This window comes from Mugil cephalus, chromosome 19 (assembly GCF_022458985.1).
Source record: "Mugil cephalus isolate CIBA_MC_2020 chromosome 19, CIBA_Mcephalus_1.1, whole genome shotgun sequence".
Lineage (NCBI taxonomy): Eukaryota > Metazoa > Chordata > Actinopteri > Mugiliformes > Mugilidae > Mugil > Mugil cephalus.
This window is the reverse complement of record NC_061788.1, coordinates 3,602,255-3,617,942: the sequence shown is the minus strand read 5'-3', so window position 1 is coordinate 3,617,942 and position 15,688 is coordinate 3,602,255. Positions and strand designations below refer to the sequence as shown.

The following is a 15,688-nucleotide window of genomic DNA, read 5'->3' as shown; positions in this document are numbered from 1 at the left end:
CAGAAGTTGATACTTAACTGCTGGGAGACACCGCACGGATGGAGTCTTTTGTGGCGAGCAGCCTCAGAAACATGTCATCGCTGGATGGCTTTTCCAAGTGAAACCCTCCCCCCCCCACCCCGTCTGACTCAGCCTGGACCGGCCACCCACCTCGAGGCCAGGCTGCGATATGTCAGATGCTCTTTGTTTTCCAGCACCCTCTTAACCCTGATGGGACTCGGGGGCTTCGCCGTGAGACGGGTGGTTACGGTCAGCACGAGAAGGAGCTGAGGGATTGTTGACCTCCAGCTGAAAAATGACCCCCGACGAGGGCGGCTGCTGCTCTCGAACCAGACTGACACGCCGTCACTCAGATTGTGCAAACAGATGTGTCCGGGGGGGACGGTGGGACGGTGACCAGCTCACATGGAGATCAGACAGAGGTGTGCGTGTTTTGCGTGCCCAGACCCACATGTGATCATGTGTTTCGCTGCTACGCCGTGTTTTTATTACGTTCTGTGCATGTATCAGGGCTAAAAAAAAAAAAAAAAGCCTCCCGGGATTCACCAGAGTGTTTTTCTTTTAACCCTCGTGCTGCTCGTTTCACCACCGAACTCCGAGGTGTTATACGTCCTCGGTGCCTCTGCGGCCGTCGCGTTAGCTCCACACATCACGCAGGTGTACTCCCTGTGGCTCTGTTCAGCGCTCAGCTCTCCACAACTATTATTCCTTTTCCCTCCTTTCTTTCTTTCTTTCTTTCTTTCTTTCTTTCTTTCTTTCTTTCTTTCTTTCTTTCCCACGCTCCCCTCTGACTCCCCCCCCGTCCCCTCCACCGGAGCTCAGTGTTGGGATTTCCTCACCTTCTACACATCCGTCTGTTTACGCTCCAGCGGTGCTCCCCACAAAGTTAATAAATTCACAGAAATGCCACAGAGATAACGCTCCCACGCTAACGGACGCAGACTGAGAGCGGCGTGGATTGAACTGATGAGGCGCGACCCTCGACGGGGAGGATCCGTCTGTCACTTGACCTCAAGCGTCGTATTAAACGAATGGATCGTGTGTCAGACGCATGAGGAAGATGCTGAAGTTGTGACTGAAGACGTGTGAGAGAAGAGCTGATCCTAAGATGAAGAATCACTTAAGATGAAGGACCCTTCAGTAGGGACCTCCTACATACTATATGTGTTCTATATTAACCCTCTGGAGCATCATTTTTTTCATTTTGACAAACCGTATTAACACATTGGACCTAAAACCACAATAAAATCATCAAATCCGAGACGGAAAAAGTTTGATTTTTTCACTGTGAGAACCACAAACGTCTTTAATGAATAATTTTTGTAACTTTGAATGTAAATCTAAAGTGTAAATTTCAAAAGCTTATGAACAAATTTAAAAAAACAACAAAGGTATTTATAACTATTTCCATTAAAATGAATATGATGTACAACTATTTCCAAACCCTTAACAAAACTATCAGGTGTAACAATATGTAAAAGTATCTAAAAGTCTCTTTTCTTGTTTTTGTTTTTTGCTTTCGAGCATTTTAAGCTAGCTAGCGATCTCCGCTCGTTAGCGGTTTGCATTTCAGCGTGCAGATATGCACCAGACGTGCACCAAAATGACGGCAATATTCAGGAACAACGTGTGCGGTAAATAATTTCTAATAAGTCTAGTTTTGCTTTGACTATCAACACAATTTATAAACCGTCACGCACTTTAAGTTAGCACAAAAGTTGAAACGTAGATTCAGTGATGCTACGTCGTCTTTTATAAATATATATTATTATTGTCATTTTGCATTCAATATTAAGCTATCCTGTTACCAAAATATGTTGGATTCATGTTAATGTGTATTTAAAGAAAATTAAAAAAAATATATATAAAAAAAAATGTCTAATCAACCGAAGATTTTGGCAGCACCTCCGCGGACCCTCTAGGGGTTGAAGTCTGACTCACTGTTGATGACTTACACCTTCTGCATTTATGTGCATGTGCGGTGGAGACTTGAACCTCAAATCTATTTAGATCTAAATCGAGCATTGAGTATTGAAAAGTGGCAAGAAGGATTGGCTAGCACTTTACTTTTTGGTCAGATTGAAGCTTTTCTTGGCTTATTTTTGGATCTAAACTCAAACAGTCTTATTAAATAAAGCCCCGGTGCAGCTGCTCGAGAACTTATGTCAGATAAGAAAAACAAGTTAAAATAGATAATAGTGCTTTGGTTTTTTGCTCTAACCAGACCGTGATTTTGTGCAGCCCCCCCCCCCTCCTGTGTGTGCATGTTAAACATCTGTCTCCATGTGCCTGCTGATGGGCCCTGCCGAGCTGTGGCCTTGAAGTGGCCAGATGGTCGTAGCTGCTGCCTCTGCGGGATTCAGGCTCAGCTCAAACGTCTCTGATTGCACAGAGGAGCAAATGTATAGCAGCGAGGACTCCGAACAAACATTCATCACTCAAGCTCAGCTTCTCTTGGGAGTCGCTTTAAGGGGGGGGGGAGAAAAAAAAAATTGAAGAGTAAACTGTTTACGTCCATTTACCGCCGTCAGGTGTCAGACGCTCTCTCCCAGACATTTGTTTTGCACTCTGGAGAGTTTACGCAGTAATTTGCGTCAGATTTCACCACGCAGAGAGTTGTTATTTTCCTCAACTGGAAACTCCATAAGCTCTCGACGGAGCCAAGTGTTCCATCTGTCCATCGGTTGTTTCCATCTCTTTCCATATGTCCCTCCTCCGCTGCCATCTCTTTCCACAGCAGCTCTTAAAAAGCCCGAACCATGCAGACTCTTCGGGGCGGCTGAACGCTGCAGTGACGTAACGTGTGCACAGCTCCGATTGAAAACACGTGGAGATAAAAAAAAAAAAAAAAAAAAAAAAACCTCCAACGAGATATCTGAGGCATGTCCGGGACTTGAGTGTCGACGTGGGCCAAAATAAAGCGTTTCTCGTATCGTATCAGTTCCTTCCTGACAAAAGCCTCGACTGTTTTATCAATTTTTTGGCGCTCGTGCGTATTCAGGTCAGCAGGTGTGTAGATACCGAGACATAACTTTGTTTTACATGATCAGGATCAACGCTTAAACTCACAAACGAGCTCCAGATACGGCCTGAATACACTTCTTTCAAGATGACATAAAATGTTGTAAATGCTTTCTGGCGTAAAAAGTCGTAAAAGGGCACCTGGAAACTTTTCTTTTCATTTATTTGTAGTATTTATTTGATGTTTTGATGGACAGATATAAAGTAAGTCGAGTGTTCTTTGTCTTTTAGCTCTGTTTTTGGTCTCCACCAACCCCTAAAGGAGCACTCTAGCTGCTAAATGCTCTGCTAGCAAGTCGCTAACGGAATCAGCTCAGGTTAAAGTGTCAAAGGCATTAAAATTATAAACCAAAACCATGAGCTGAAAGGAGCTAAAATGCTTTGTAGATTGGAACAGCAAAATAAGAGAGAACCAGCCAGTCATCAATGCTATCAAGGCTTAAGCTAACATATGTTTGAGAAACCACAACTAGCATCTCTAAATTAAGCTTTTATGAACATTAATTCATTCTTATCCAATAAATTTCATCTCCTGATTTTAAAAGTAAACGAGTACAATACGTAGGTTTGGAGTCCTTTCGTTTTAGGCTCTGGAACAAACAAAACATATGAAGAAATTTCTATACTAAATGTTCAGTAATTACGTTAAGAACGAGGATTTTCAATAAAAGTTTGAGAAGAGCTTTTAAACTGTACGTTGAACAGATTTTTTGTGTTTAGGTCCCTCCATAAATTACCTCCATGTATATTTTAGTTAAACTGTCGGATGGATTTCTTTCGTCCAATCTGTTATCGGACTGTTATCAGTTGTCGCCCTGCTTTGCTTCACAGTCCTCCTCTTTCTTCAGATCTACGTGATACCGCTGACCGAAGTCTGACAAGGAAAGATGAATGACCATCAGCTTGCGGGGAGACTGTATGGAGTTCTCTGTTGAAACTGTATGAATGATGCTGTAGCCTGGCATGCGTTCGGTGCATGAACATGTGGATCTTTACTCCCTTCTGATCCTCCAGGTCTTTGATGTGAGGGCCTGTGCTGTGTCTGAGCTACCCGAGGCTGCCAGGGGAAATCTCTTGGAGCATCTTTTTGCTCCAGCTTTTGGCAGCGCCGCTAGCTTTGTTTTAGTCTGTAAGATGATATGCAGTAAGTCTCTGGCTGATCTGTGTTTCTATCTCCAAATCACGAACATGATATGTGAGAACTGGGCCCACTCGCGGTCAGGTTGACTTCTCATAGGACTGAGAATATAAACAGAGTGTAGGTGGCTATTAAATTTAACCCTGACATTTCCATACAGCTACTGTCTTGTCAAAAGTGTTGCTTTTCCTTTCACATGAAAACCAAAACCTTAAACACAAGCACATAAATCATTGCTGTCAATGCTAATTTGAGCTGCAAACGTTAGCATGCCCAGCTACAGTAGTAATCGACCAGTTAGCTAGTTAACTAGCCAGACTCGAATTCTTAGTACCTCTTCATTCAGTGGAATAGTCCTAAAAACTAATTAGAGCCATTTTGTTTCTCAAACAAATCTTTTTTGGGGGGATGGGTTATATGGGGCCAGAGATTAGGCTACCACGTAACCAAGAAATTGCAGATTACAAAAAACAAAACAACAGAAAAAGCAGAACATTAACAACTAGCGTGTCCTTTAAGGTGTATTCCTTAGAGAAGGTGTAAGCTAACACATGTTTACGCTTGAGAAACCACAGCTAGCATTACTCAATAAAGCTTTTACAAACATTGTTTAGTCCTTATCCAGTAAGTTTTGCCTCCTAATTTTAAAAGTAAACAAATGGTCTCTTTTAAAGTACAATACGTAGGTTTATGCTAGCGCAAGAAGCTATTTCATCATCAACAGCTGTCGTCTTTTAGCACAACTTGATGGATGTAGCCTTAATGCAGATTCTTGTTACCTTAAAGCATTAAAAAGTCAGGAGAAGGTGATTTTAAACCCAAATGAAAGAGCTAACGTTAGTTCTATTAGCTCTCTGGCTATATTTAAGGCTAATGCCATTTCAGATGACACATTAAGCTCTTGTTGGCCAACATGTGGAAATTGTTAGCTTGTGGTTTTAAACTAAGAAGTTGGATATAAAAAAAAAAAATGCTTGACATTTAAGTCGTAACATTAGTCGCAAGGTTTGACAACTGCCACGAGGCAACTGTTGATACCTAGAAGCCAGCGAGGCTAACAGTTTAGCATGCTTACGACCAGGTAACATAATGTATAAAAGGCAAAGGCGTCATAAAAGAATGAGGCTGATAAATTACAAAGAAACATGTCTAAATTATCATAAATTGATTTGACAGATATGTCACAACTCCACTTAAAAGATAAACTATATAAACACAACCCTCTCTGTAGACAGCACACGTCTCTCTTTGTTGAGAAAAATGATTTCTGCGATGCTCTAGACATTTAAAGGAGACTTTTTGTGGCTTTAAAATGGCCCATTAACCTTTTTTCCCCCCACGCAATTCACAACCATAGGATGAGTCACCGGGGTTTATTACACATGGGTCAGAGGAGAAGTTTTATTAGGTTTAGCATATTGTCTTTTTCTGTTTAAGCTGTTCTGGTCTCATTTCCATTCAAGCTGATAAGAAAAGAAAAAAAAAACCTCTTCCTCCGACATTTTTAACGGTGCCTTCACGTGCCACCGGCTGCTCTTCCTGTTTGAGTCGCGCCCCCTTTTTTTCCGTCTTCTTCATATGGAACTCATTTGTGAGCGAAACACAAAAGTCAGACAAACACTGTGGCTGACTGCAGTGTTGGCTGAACGCGCACACACTTTGCTGCTCTAAGCAATCCTGAGACACTTTGCTCCCATCGGCCCGAAAAGGTAATCCATCAGTCAGTCACCGAACCATCTGCTCAATCAGTCGGCTAATCCGCGACGCTATCAGATGTTTGGTGTTGATTGGAGGCGGATGTAACAGGATCTGTGTCTGTGTGTTGTGGTCCATGTATTGGTTATTAATGACAGTAACCAGATTAACATTCTCCGTGTTTTATGTACAAACTACGTAATAAAACAGACTCGTAGACGTCTTGTGAAGTCAGACTCCTCAGTAGAATTAAGCTGGAGCTGCATTAAACACATGAAATGCAAATAACCCCTTAACATTTAGATTTTTTACTTTAATTCAGGTCACTTTAATGTATATAGCAAACATAATATATCATATAATAGTGTCAGAATCGGTGGAGAAATCAGGTTTGGCCCAGATTATCTGGTAGTTTGCTGTGTTTACAGATCTTCTCTTACAGACTGCTCCCATCTTCATCAACATCCTCAAACATGTTTCATATATAAAATTAAAAATCTGCACGGCTACGTCGGTACTTTCGCTAGAAGCGTGCAGCCCTCCATGCTAACGTTAGCTTGCACGCTAGAGGCGATGGATAAAATGTCGCCTAGTGTTTACTGAGTGTCATCCACGCTCTTTCGATCAAATCAAATCAAGCTTTATTGTCATTTTAACGTGAATACAACTGCAGTGCAGATGCAGTCTCTCAGATCTGTGCACATTTGACAAAACAGAAAAAGAGATGACAAGTTGAAACACTTTAAAGTTTAAAAAAATGAGCCGTCTTCTCTGCAAAGCCTCGAAGTTGACAAACCAGCTTGCAGGGGCTTTACCGCCCACTCCTGGACTGGAGTCGGGATCAGCAGATTTATAGGAAGTTGTTTTCATCACTCTGTGAGATTCAATGTTCCCTGATCTGGCCAGATAAACTAAATAATATCCTGTAGTGTTATTGAGGTTTCACATTTGTGATTAGACATCACATTATGTGTGATGCAACCTGATTTCAAAACTCTCGCAAAAGCTCTGAGGTGACTTTAATTAGACTCGTAGAGCAAAATGCACCATTTAGTTTGGTAGAACACTTTGAAATTGTATAAAAGGTGACCAATTTAGTATTATTTATAGGTCTCATAGGATCTTAGATTGAAAGATCGGATCATGATTCATACATTTTTAAAATGCCTCCCGTTAATAAGCTCTCTGCCGTCTTTCCACACTGATTTTTTGCAACAAGTTTAGCGAGACTTTGCAACAAAGTGCGTGAGGGAGGTTTAAAATATTGGGAATATAAAGGATACAAGATGTAAAACTAGAGAAACTAATAATTAATTAATTAATAAACTAATAATTATAGGTAAACTACTTCACTTAGAAGATTAGCAATATTTCATCCAGCAGTGTAACCACAGAAATAAACTTAAATGGGGTATATTCTCGGTTTACTGATCTTAAATATATATTTCCCATTAGAGGTGACAGTACGATGTTGGCCTTGGCTGATTGAAAGGGAGCTGAGAGCAACGAAAACACAGCGAGAAGGTGAGAGAAACTGAGACGGTGGATAGAGACGGGGGAGAGAGAAACCCTCTCTGCGAGCTCGCTCCAGCTCTTGTTATTTTAACCCAGATTCGGCACTGAAATATGGCCACCATGTGGACCCTCTCAAGAAGTGTGGCTCCGCTGTCGGCCCAGCCAATCAGAGGGGGGCGTGCTGGCCCAGGGGGAGGGACGTGGGGAGGGTCCCGGGGAGTCAGAGTATGAGAGGGGCATTAAAGTGTGAGCAGAGGAGGAGGCGAGCCAAGAAGAGAAGTCACATCTCCAGGAGAGCTGGACTATGCACAGACCAATGGAGACAGGTTGGGGCTCTTTTCTCATTTTGGTTAATTGGTTAAATGAATTGTCCTCTGGGTGACCTCGCAGTCCTCCACGCTGTCTGTCTGGATGTTGTACTGGGACGTAAATTCGTTATGTTTTTGATCTGAATCGCAGCCTGTTTGTAGCGGGGATGCTGAGCAGATGTGCACAAGTGTTGGGAAAGATTTGCTCGTTTTCTGTTGGAAAACCTGACCCAGCACTCCTTTGTTATTTTGTGCTATTATAACAGCTAGAGTCTGCAGTTTTTCCTTAAATCGCGACGAGGCCAAGGTTCTTTTTTTCCATCGTCTAGCACCTACAAATAACGGTGGATGTGACTGTGAAGCGACTGAAGACTCGTTGACTTTCCTCCACGTGGTTTATTTATCTGAAATGCAGCCGTTAATAGTTATTTGAGGTCTTTGAGGTCCTCCGTGACCAATCACGTCCTGCATTCCCTTTCAGTAGCTGCAGGGGCTTCTCATTCAGACACAGATTATAAGCACTCTCTTTGTTTTAAACTGTGCTGTGTGAGGGACACAGGGAAAAGAGAGGTGTGGGCTGGGGTTTGTTTGGAGAAGTTTATCTGATGTCGTAGCTCTCTTTCTTGATGAATGAACCCTTTAAACTTTGGCCGGGCTCTAAACAAACGCTCTCCATGGTGACGCGCGACTCCAGTCATGACAAGTCCATAGATATGTAAATTGCTTCCCGTCAGTGGCAGCGTGGACAGGCGTTTCCTGCCGGCTCGTCGCTGTGATAAGAGAATAAAAAGCTGAGTGGACACTCTGGACTGGAGTTAGCCGCACAAGCAGCTCGGCTCTTTGGTTCAAACTGAAACGCCTCAACAAATATGTTTATGTTCCCCCAGAGGATGGTGATCATCTGACATCTGCAGTGTTCATTGAATTATCTCCAGAAAATTATGTTCTTTACTGGATTATTTTGATTTATTCTCAAATATCTGCAAAGCTAATGACATTAATGAGGAAATGGTTGCATGCTAACCTGCAGAAGTGAGATGGTAGACATGGGTAACATACATGTGTAGCATTATTATCACAGAATTGAGCTTACAGCTCAATGTGCTCATGCTAATAAGCAAATGTTAGCATGCCAACGTGCAGAACTAGTCCACATTATGCACCACCAGTGAAAAGTTTAGACACACCTTCTCACTGAATTGAATGAGAAGGTGTTATCAAGTTAGCATTATCATTATTATTATCGTTTTAGGCAAAAGCAAATGTTAGCATGTCCACCTGCAGAATGAGTCAACATTATATCGTTGTACACTACCAGTGAAAAGTTTAGACACACCTTCCCATTGAATTGGTTTAAATAAGAAGGTGTTAGCAAGTTAGCATTATTGTTAGTGGGAATAGCAAGATAGCATTAGTTTACAAATCATGTGGTCATCAGCCGAAAGAATGACACCCGTGGTTGGTGCTAATTAGCAAATGTTAGCATGCCAATGTGCATTATATTGTTGTACACTACCAGTGAAAAGTTTAGACACACCTTCTCATCTCTAGCAAGTTAGCATTATCGTTAGGAAGAATGATTGATAGCAAGCTACCATTAGTTTATAGGTCATGGGACAAAGATGGTGGACAACCTTACACCTGCACGGTAGCATTATCCTTTGAAGCTTGTTAGCATGCTAATGGTACTTTACAGCTTCTTTGCAGGAATATTGATACCTGTATTTAATGCTAATACGCAAATGTTAGCATGCTAACTTGGTCAACTTTATACCTGATGGTATTATCATTTCAACATTAGCTTGTAGCTCATCTGCAGACATAATGACACCAGGGATTAGTGCTAATTACCAAATACTAGCATGCTAACAGGCAGGACTGAGATGGTGGACACGGTCAATGCTATACCTGTATGTTAGCTAGCACACGCTGCTGTACCAACCCCCCAGCGCTGCTCCTGTGACTGTAAACTGTTTGTTCTGTGTGTAAATAAGTGCAACTGTTAATGGCGTTCGTTTGCGAGACGTTTGTAACTATGCAGCTTTAATCCTGAGTTTGATCTTTGTAACAGTTGCAGGAAACCCGAGGTCTCGCTTCGGGGAAGTCCCTTTCTTTTCAGGCATTTGGCTACTAGCTCACACTCTGGGGGAGTGTATGTCAGATGGCAGGGAGTTTGTGCTTGAATAAGGATTAGTGTTGGGGGTCAGTGAGGTGGCGGGTGCAGTCTGAGGGCTGTAAACTCTTCTGTGTATGTAAACCGAGCCTCAAATAATCCTCCGTCTCCCTCCGGGTTACTCAGAGAGCATAAAAGACATCATAAATCCACCCCGGGCTTTGCATAAACCGACTACCATGCTTCGACCTATCTTGGGAAAGTCTGTCTGTCTGTCTGTCTGTCGGGTCTGGGAAGAGTGAGCAGACGTCTGGGCGTATGATGTGACAAATACCAGGTTCATTAATAGAACTGGACTTGCCCAGACTTGTTTTGGATCTAATAACCCAGATTCAAGACAAATTTTCGGAGAATTTAATATGGATTAGTTGGCGCCGTCCAAGCAAACAAGAGCATGATGTAAACACACTGCAGCCAACCAAAGTCAGAGGTTAAGTGTCCAGGCCTTCAAAGCTTCGCAACCCCCACCCCCCCTCAGCTGGTTCCGATTCTTTCTGCTCTTATGTGTTTTCCTACAATATTCCTGTCAGTGACGAATTAGTTTTCCCAACTGGCCGGCAAATGTTTGACCTAAAAACATCAGCCCGTCCGTCCGTCTGAAATCCTAAACGTCAAACATCGCTCTCATCAAAACACCTCCGGGGCGGCCTGTGCGCAAGAGGGCAGGAGGAGTCTTATTTTTCATATATATATATATATATATATATATATTTAAAAAGTGCAATTTGTGAGTCTGCATGTGTTCCCGCATCTGTTCGTGGTGAGGCAATGAGAACGCCTGTGATTCATAAAATTAACTCTGGGCAAAATCCACAGAGGCGGCTGTCGGCGACTGTTCTTATGATCTCATCTGTTTTACACAGTCCATGCTTACTCCACAAACACACACACACACACACACACACACACACACACACACACATACAGCCTGCAGCCGACCACAGATCTGGGTCAAGCTGGAGAAAAATTAAAAGGGTATAAAAAAGTGATGCACACACACCGAGTCTTGGTCTCTAGGATGCGACCGCAAGGGGGACGACTGAGCCTCCCGTCCTTCGCTTTAAGGGCAAACCGCGGTGGTGGAAACCTTTGCAGTGCGGGTGGCACATGTGTCAACACTGGCCCCCGGCTCCCTGTGTTGCCCCACCAAACACTGGTTGGAGAATCACTAACAGATTCCCAGAAAAAAAGGAAAACACTCAAAGAAAAGAACCAACCCTCAGCTTTGGCTGTGAGCTGTATTTATGACATGTCCTGTGGCACGCCAGCTTCTGTTTTAATGTACGTTATATTTATTAATGTACGTCCAGAGATAAAATCTTTCTGGGGGTTTTTTATGTAGTCTAGTCTCCAGAGAGCTTCCGGGGTTTCCTCTGAGGGCCTCAGATGATGAAAAGGGTCAATATCCTCCCACTGTTTACTGGAATAACAACAAAAAAAATCTATATTACAGTGTAAATATGCAACTTAAGTTACTGTATGTGAGGAAATCTTAATGAAAAGTGTTAAGTTGATGCACATAATTCTGAGGACATGTCAATTTTTTGTTAAAGTTGAGGTTTTCATGCAAATTTTAAGGAAATTTGAAGAAAACCTGCAAAGTAAAAAGCTTACGTTAACGTTTAGCTAACGGAGATGCTAACACTCTTTAGCCCCGTCCACGTTCTTTTAAAGCCACGTCCTCGTCCTCCAGGTCTTTGAAGAAGAAGTGTCTTTGTCTCTGGTTGCCTAGCTAACCCTCTCATCTCTCCTAATCAACTTTCTGAATTACATTCAAATGTCTTGTTGCCACGTCACTGCTAGCTTCGTCTTATATAAGGAACTCACCTTTTACACTTTTATAACACAGCTGTATAACTCTGGAGTCAGGAAGTGGAGAAGGGCAAAGTACAGATATGTATCAGTGTATAATTAACTTATACACTTATACACTAGACTTTTGAAGTCCATGAGATATACCTAAAGTAAAAAAAAAAAATGTTTTTATGTTCATTACGATCGTGTCTTTACAAAATCTGAAATAATCTATATGGAAACAATCACTTATTAATAAAAAATTACTAGATATCACTAAAATATAAGAATTTTATAACAACCACCTTCTAATTAGCTTAAAATCAACTTGTTCAAAATTTGTTAAGATAGATATCACTTTTAGCTAAGTTTAAGTTTATTCATTGTTTAATATAAAGTAGTGTTTGAGTGAAGTGTGGATTTATCACATGTCAGCAGTGTTACTATAATATATTCATAAATACCTTTCAATTTCAATTTACTCAGTTGTATATACAATATATAGAAGAATCTTTGTGTAAAAATGCCATGTGGTGTTTGGTTATTGGCGGCCATGTTGAATTTAGGCCTGAAAACAGATAAAATATGATCAACTATGATAAACTCAAAAAATCCCGCAATTATATACTGACCCGGTTAATAAAACATCAGAAGAAGAATTCAGTTCAAGTGTCAAGTAAGAGTCTAACTTCTGTCGGGTCGTGTATCTAGAAAGATTTATGACATACGCAAAAGAATCCACACAGAAAGTGCTTTAGTTTTACTTTGGTTTCCTTCCCTCTTGTGTGTTCGTGGACCGATGCTACCTGCCTGCTTCCTGTTTGTAGTGGGGTTGGTGTCACTCGGAGAAGGGAGGAGGGTCAGGGGGGGTTATCAGCTGTCACGGGTGCAGCCGCGGCGGCCGTTGCGTTATCGACCGCTGACCCCGGGGGTCAGCTGTGTGGGCAGCTTGATGAGAGGCCTCTGGTTTGTTTTTCTCTCCGCCTGCATCCGCTGCTCATTCCGCTTCTTTCCACGTCTATTTTAACACCCTCTCCGCAAGCGCACACACACACACACACTTAAAACACACACACACTTAAAACACACACACACACACACTTAAAACAAAGGCAGACGTGTAGCGTTTTGCTATTTTTATTTCCTATCTTTACAACCTCGGCCGTGAAGATCCCTTGAACATAAGCACAGAGAAGCTTCAAACGAACTCCACAACTCATTAGAGCCCGTCTTAAAGATCAGGAGCCTCCCTTCCTCCTCCTGCACACTTTCCTCAACCTGCACTCTTCTGCCTTTTCCAAAAGCGATTGGAGGCGTAACTCAGGGCTGCACTTCCTCCAGCACGGCAGGAATGACTGATCATCTTACAGCCTCTTTTATACATGCAATTAAACCCTCTGGCTTTGTGTTTTAATCTCCTAGGTGTGTCTGATGTGACGCCAGCGGGCTGGCTCGGCGAGCGCAGCTTCAATACGATGTAGACACCGAACACACAAGAGTCAGAGACTGAAGACCGAGCCGACAGAAGGAGGGAGAGCACGAGGAGGAGGAGGAGGAGGAGCAGCAGCTGTGCAGCAGAAACGACACCGGGCGAGAAGATAAGAAGAAGTGGAGAGAAGGAGCGGGCTGTGAATCATTAAACCCTTTCTCTTTACAGCGGCTCGACTCCCTCAGGTCCCTCACGCCGGAGAAAAAGGACCCTGAACCTCGGCTCTCTTAGTCTTATTTGAGGGGCCTCCTACCCACAATCCACCTGTTCGCCCGTCAGCTGTGTTGACAACCCAGAGCGTCAAGCATGTGCCATGTCATTGTCACCTGCCGCTCCATGCTGTGGACTCTGCTCAGTATCGTGGCCGCGTTCGGGGAGCTCATCGCCTTCATGAGCACCGACTGGCTGGTGGGGTTCCCCCGCACGCCCGACGCCGTCTTCGGCCCCCATGGGGCCACCGCCGCCGGGGAGGCTTACCGGCCCACCTTGGGCATCTACGGCCGCTGCATAAAACTGCCCCACCTGCAGCGGGGGGTGCTGTGCGGGCCGTACGCCGTGAACTTTGGGGAGATCGCCAGCGGGTTCTGGCAGGCCACGTCCATCTTCCTGGCGGCGGGGATCCTGCTGCTGTGCGCCGTGGCGTTCATCTCGGTGTTCACCATGTGCTTCCAGAGCATCATGAAGAAGAGCATCTTCAATGTGTGCGGACTGCTGCAAGGGATCGCAGGTGAGACGCAAATACTGTGGCGACGAGTTCCAAATTAGCTCTTGTTCGGATACCGAGATACTTCTTTCTGAAACTAGACATCCAAACATTCATGCAGGGATTAGCCACCTATGGAGGGGTTTTGTGCTCTTTTTTACTCTTTCTATAACTTTTTATGTCATGCACATGTACCGCCATCCACATGTTTAGGTTTAGTTTAGCTAAAATGTTTGGTTTGACAACAAAACCCAAGATCAATTCTCGCCTGCAAGCCTTTGAAGTTCGCAAAAAGACGACGCGACCGAGAGGTTTGTGCTCTGATCTGAAGCTAACTAGCTCCTCTTCTGAGCCTCATTCTTTCTGTTCATTCCTGCGGCGTCCGCCGTCCGCTAAAGGTAAATGAAACGTTGCGCTCTCTCAGGTAAACACACTCATTACCCAGCGCCACAACTCCCACGGCTGGAATGATGTGTTTGATTCTCGTGGAGCCGTTTGTGAACTTTTTACCCAGTCGCTTTGCTGCCGTCGCGTCGGACTCGGGAGTGACTTCCACCTAAATATTTACTCTCTGCTTCGTCAGCTGGAGCTTTTTTCTGACCCCGGGAAGAAGCGGCCGATTGCGCATGCGTATCTGCGCGTGGAGGGTGTGTGTGTGTGTGTGTGTGTGTGTGTTTTCAGTCTGTGGTTGTGCGTCCGAGGCCAGATCTCGGCGTGGTGAATTATGGGGAAGGGAGGAGGCCGAACCTCCTCTTTCCTCCACAGACTGGGAGCTCTGGGCTCTCCGGTGATTATGGCCGTCCTCCCCCGCACGCTTGTTTATTTGGTGCAGACCCAAACTGAAAAAGGTGGGCGTGTGGTGAAGGACAAGCCAGAGCTGTAAACCCCGTGTCTGTGCAGGCCAGCTGAAATCCATTCAACCAGTGAATGATGAATGGCTATTTTGAAGCTGCCTCTACACAACAACCTTTGAAACGCTTCATGTGGGTGTGCAACCTAGGGCTTTGTGCTTATTATTGTCTGTCTTTTTGTGACGTTTTCTTCACCTGCACGATTGCAGTTGCATAAGTTAGATGCCTTTAATATGTCCGTCACATTTTGGACAATGTTGTTCCGCCTCCGATCCGATACCGACAATTTAATATCGAGGTCGACGTGATCTTAAGTGTCCTGAAGTTGTTCCCCCGTAGATTCCTAAAGTCTTTTCTTGTCTTCACCTAGAATCGACTGGATTCCAACCAATAAATATTTCTGTCAAACGTAACGTAGAGAGGGTAGCTCGTGCCTTGGCTCGTACCCCTCTGGAATATTTTTCTTCTTGTTGTTGCTGTCTCCAGGAAACTTTTCTCAAGTGGATCAAGTTCTTCCACATGGTTTAGTCCCATGGTCTCGATTTGGTTTCCGGTATTTTTGGCAGCTTCGATGCTAAACGCCACTAAAACAGAAGAAGAAGACATTTTGACACTGATAACCTGGGTGTTCTACCACAAAAATGTTCTGGTCATCCAACGCCATGAACTCCCTAACCTTCTCTCAAAATGTTCAGGGATTGTTGTAGTTTTTGTGGACTTTTCGTGATGTTTTCTCTGTTTGTAGTTGCATGCAGTTACATTTTGGGCAATGTTGTCCCTCTTTAGCTTTAGCTTCGATGCTAAACGCCACTAAAACAGTAGAAATAGAAGACATTTTGACACAGATAACCTGGGTTCTCTAGTTGTTGTTTTCGTGGACCCTGTGTGAATCAAGGAGGTAGTATTGAATGACGATCACCTGACGAGTAAAGTTCTTCCACGTGGCCGACATGTTGATTTAGTCATGTAGCTTTGACGCTAAACGCCACTGAAACAGAAGA

At 43.6% G+C, this 15,688-nt stretch overlaps 1 protein-coding gene across 2 annotated transcripts in view; it reads left to right on the top strand.

Moving 5' to 3' along the window:
* Positions 1 to 15,688, top strand: part of lhfpl2a (LHFPL tetraspan subfamily member 2a) — a 45,123-nt gene that overhangs the window by 23,833 nt on the left and 5,602 nt on the right. Inside the window, exons 1-2 of one of the 2 annotated variants that reach the window (XM_047570348.1) lie at positions 7,604 to 7,695; positions 13,067 to 13,860. In XM_047570348.1, coding sequence (XP_047426304.1) covers positions 13,440 to 13,860 — 421 coding nt within the window. In that variant the 5' untranslated portion in view covers positions 7,604 to 7,695; positions 13,067 to 13,439. Of the gene's footprint in view, positions 1 to 7,603; positions 7,696 to 13,066; positions 13,861 to 15,688 lie in introns of those variants that run through there. The other variant, XM_047570347.1, reaches the window with a different exon arrangement.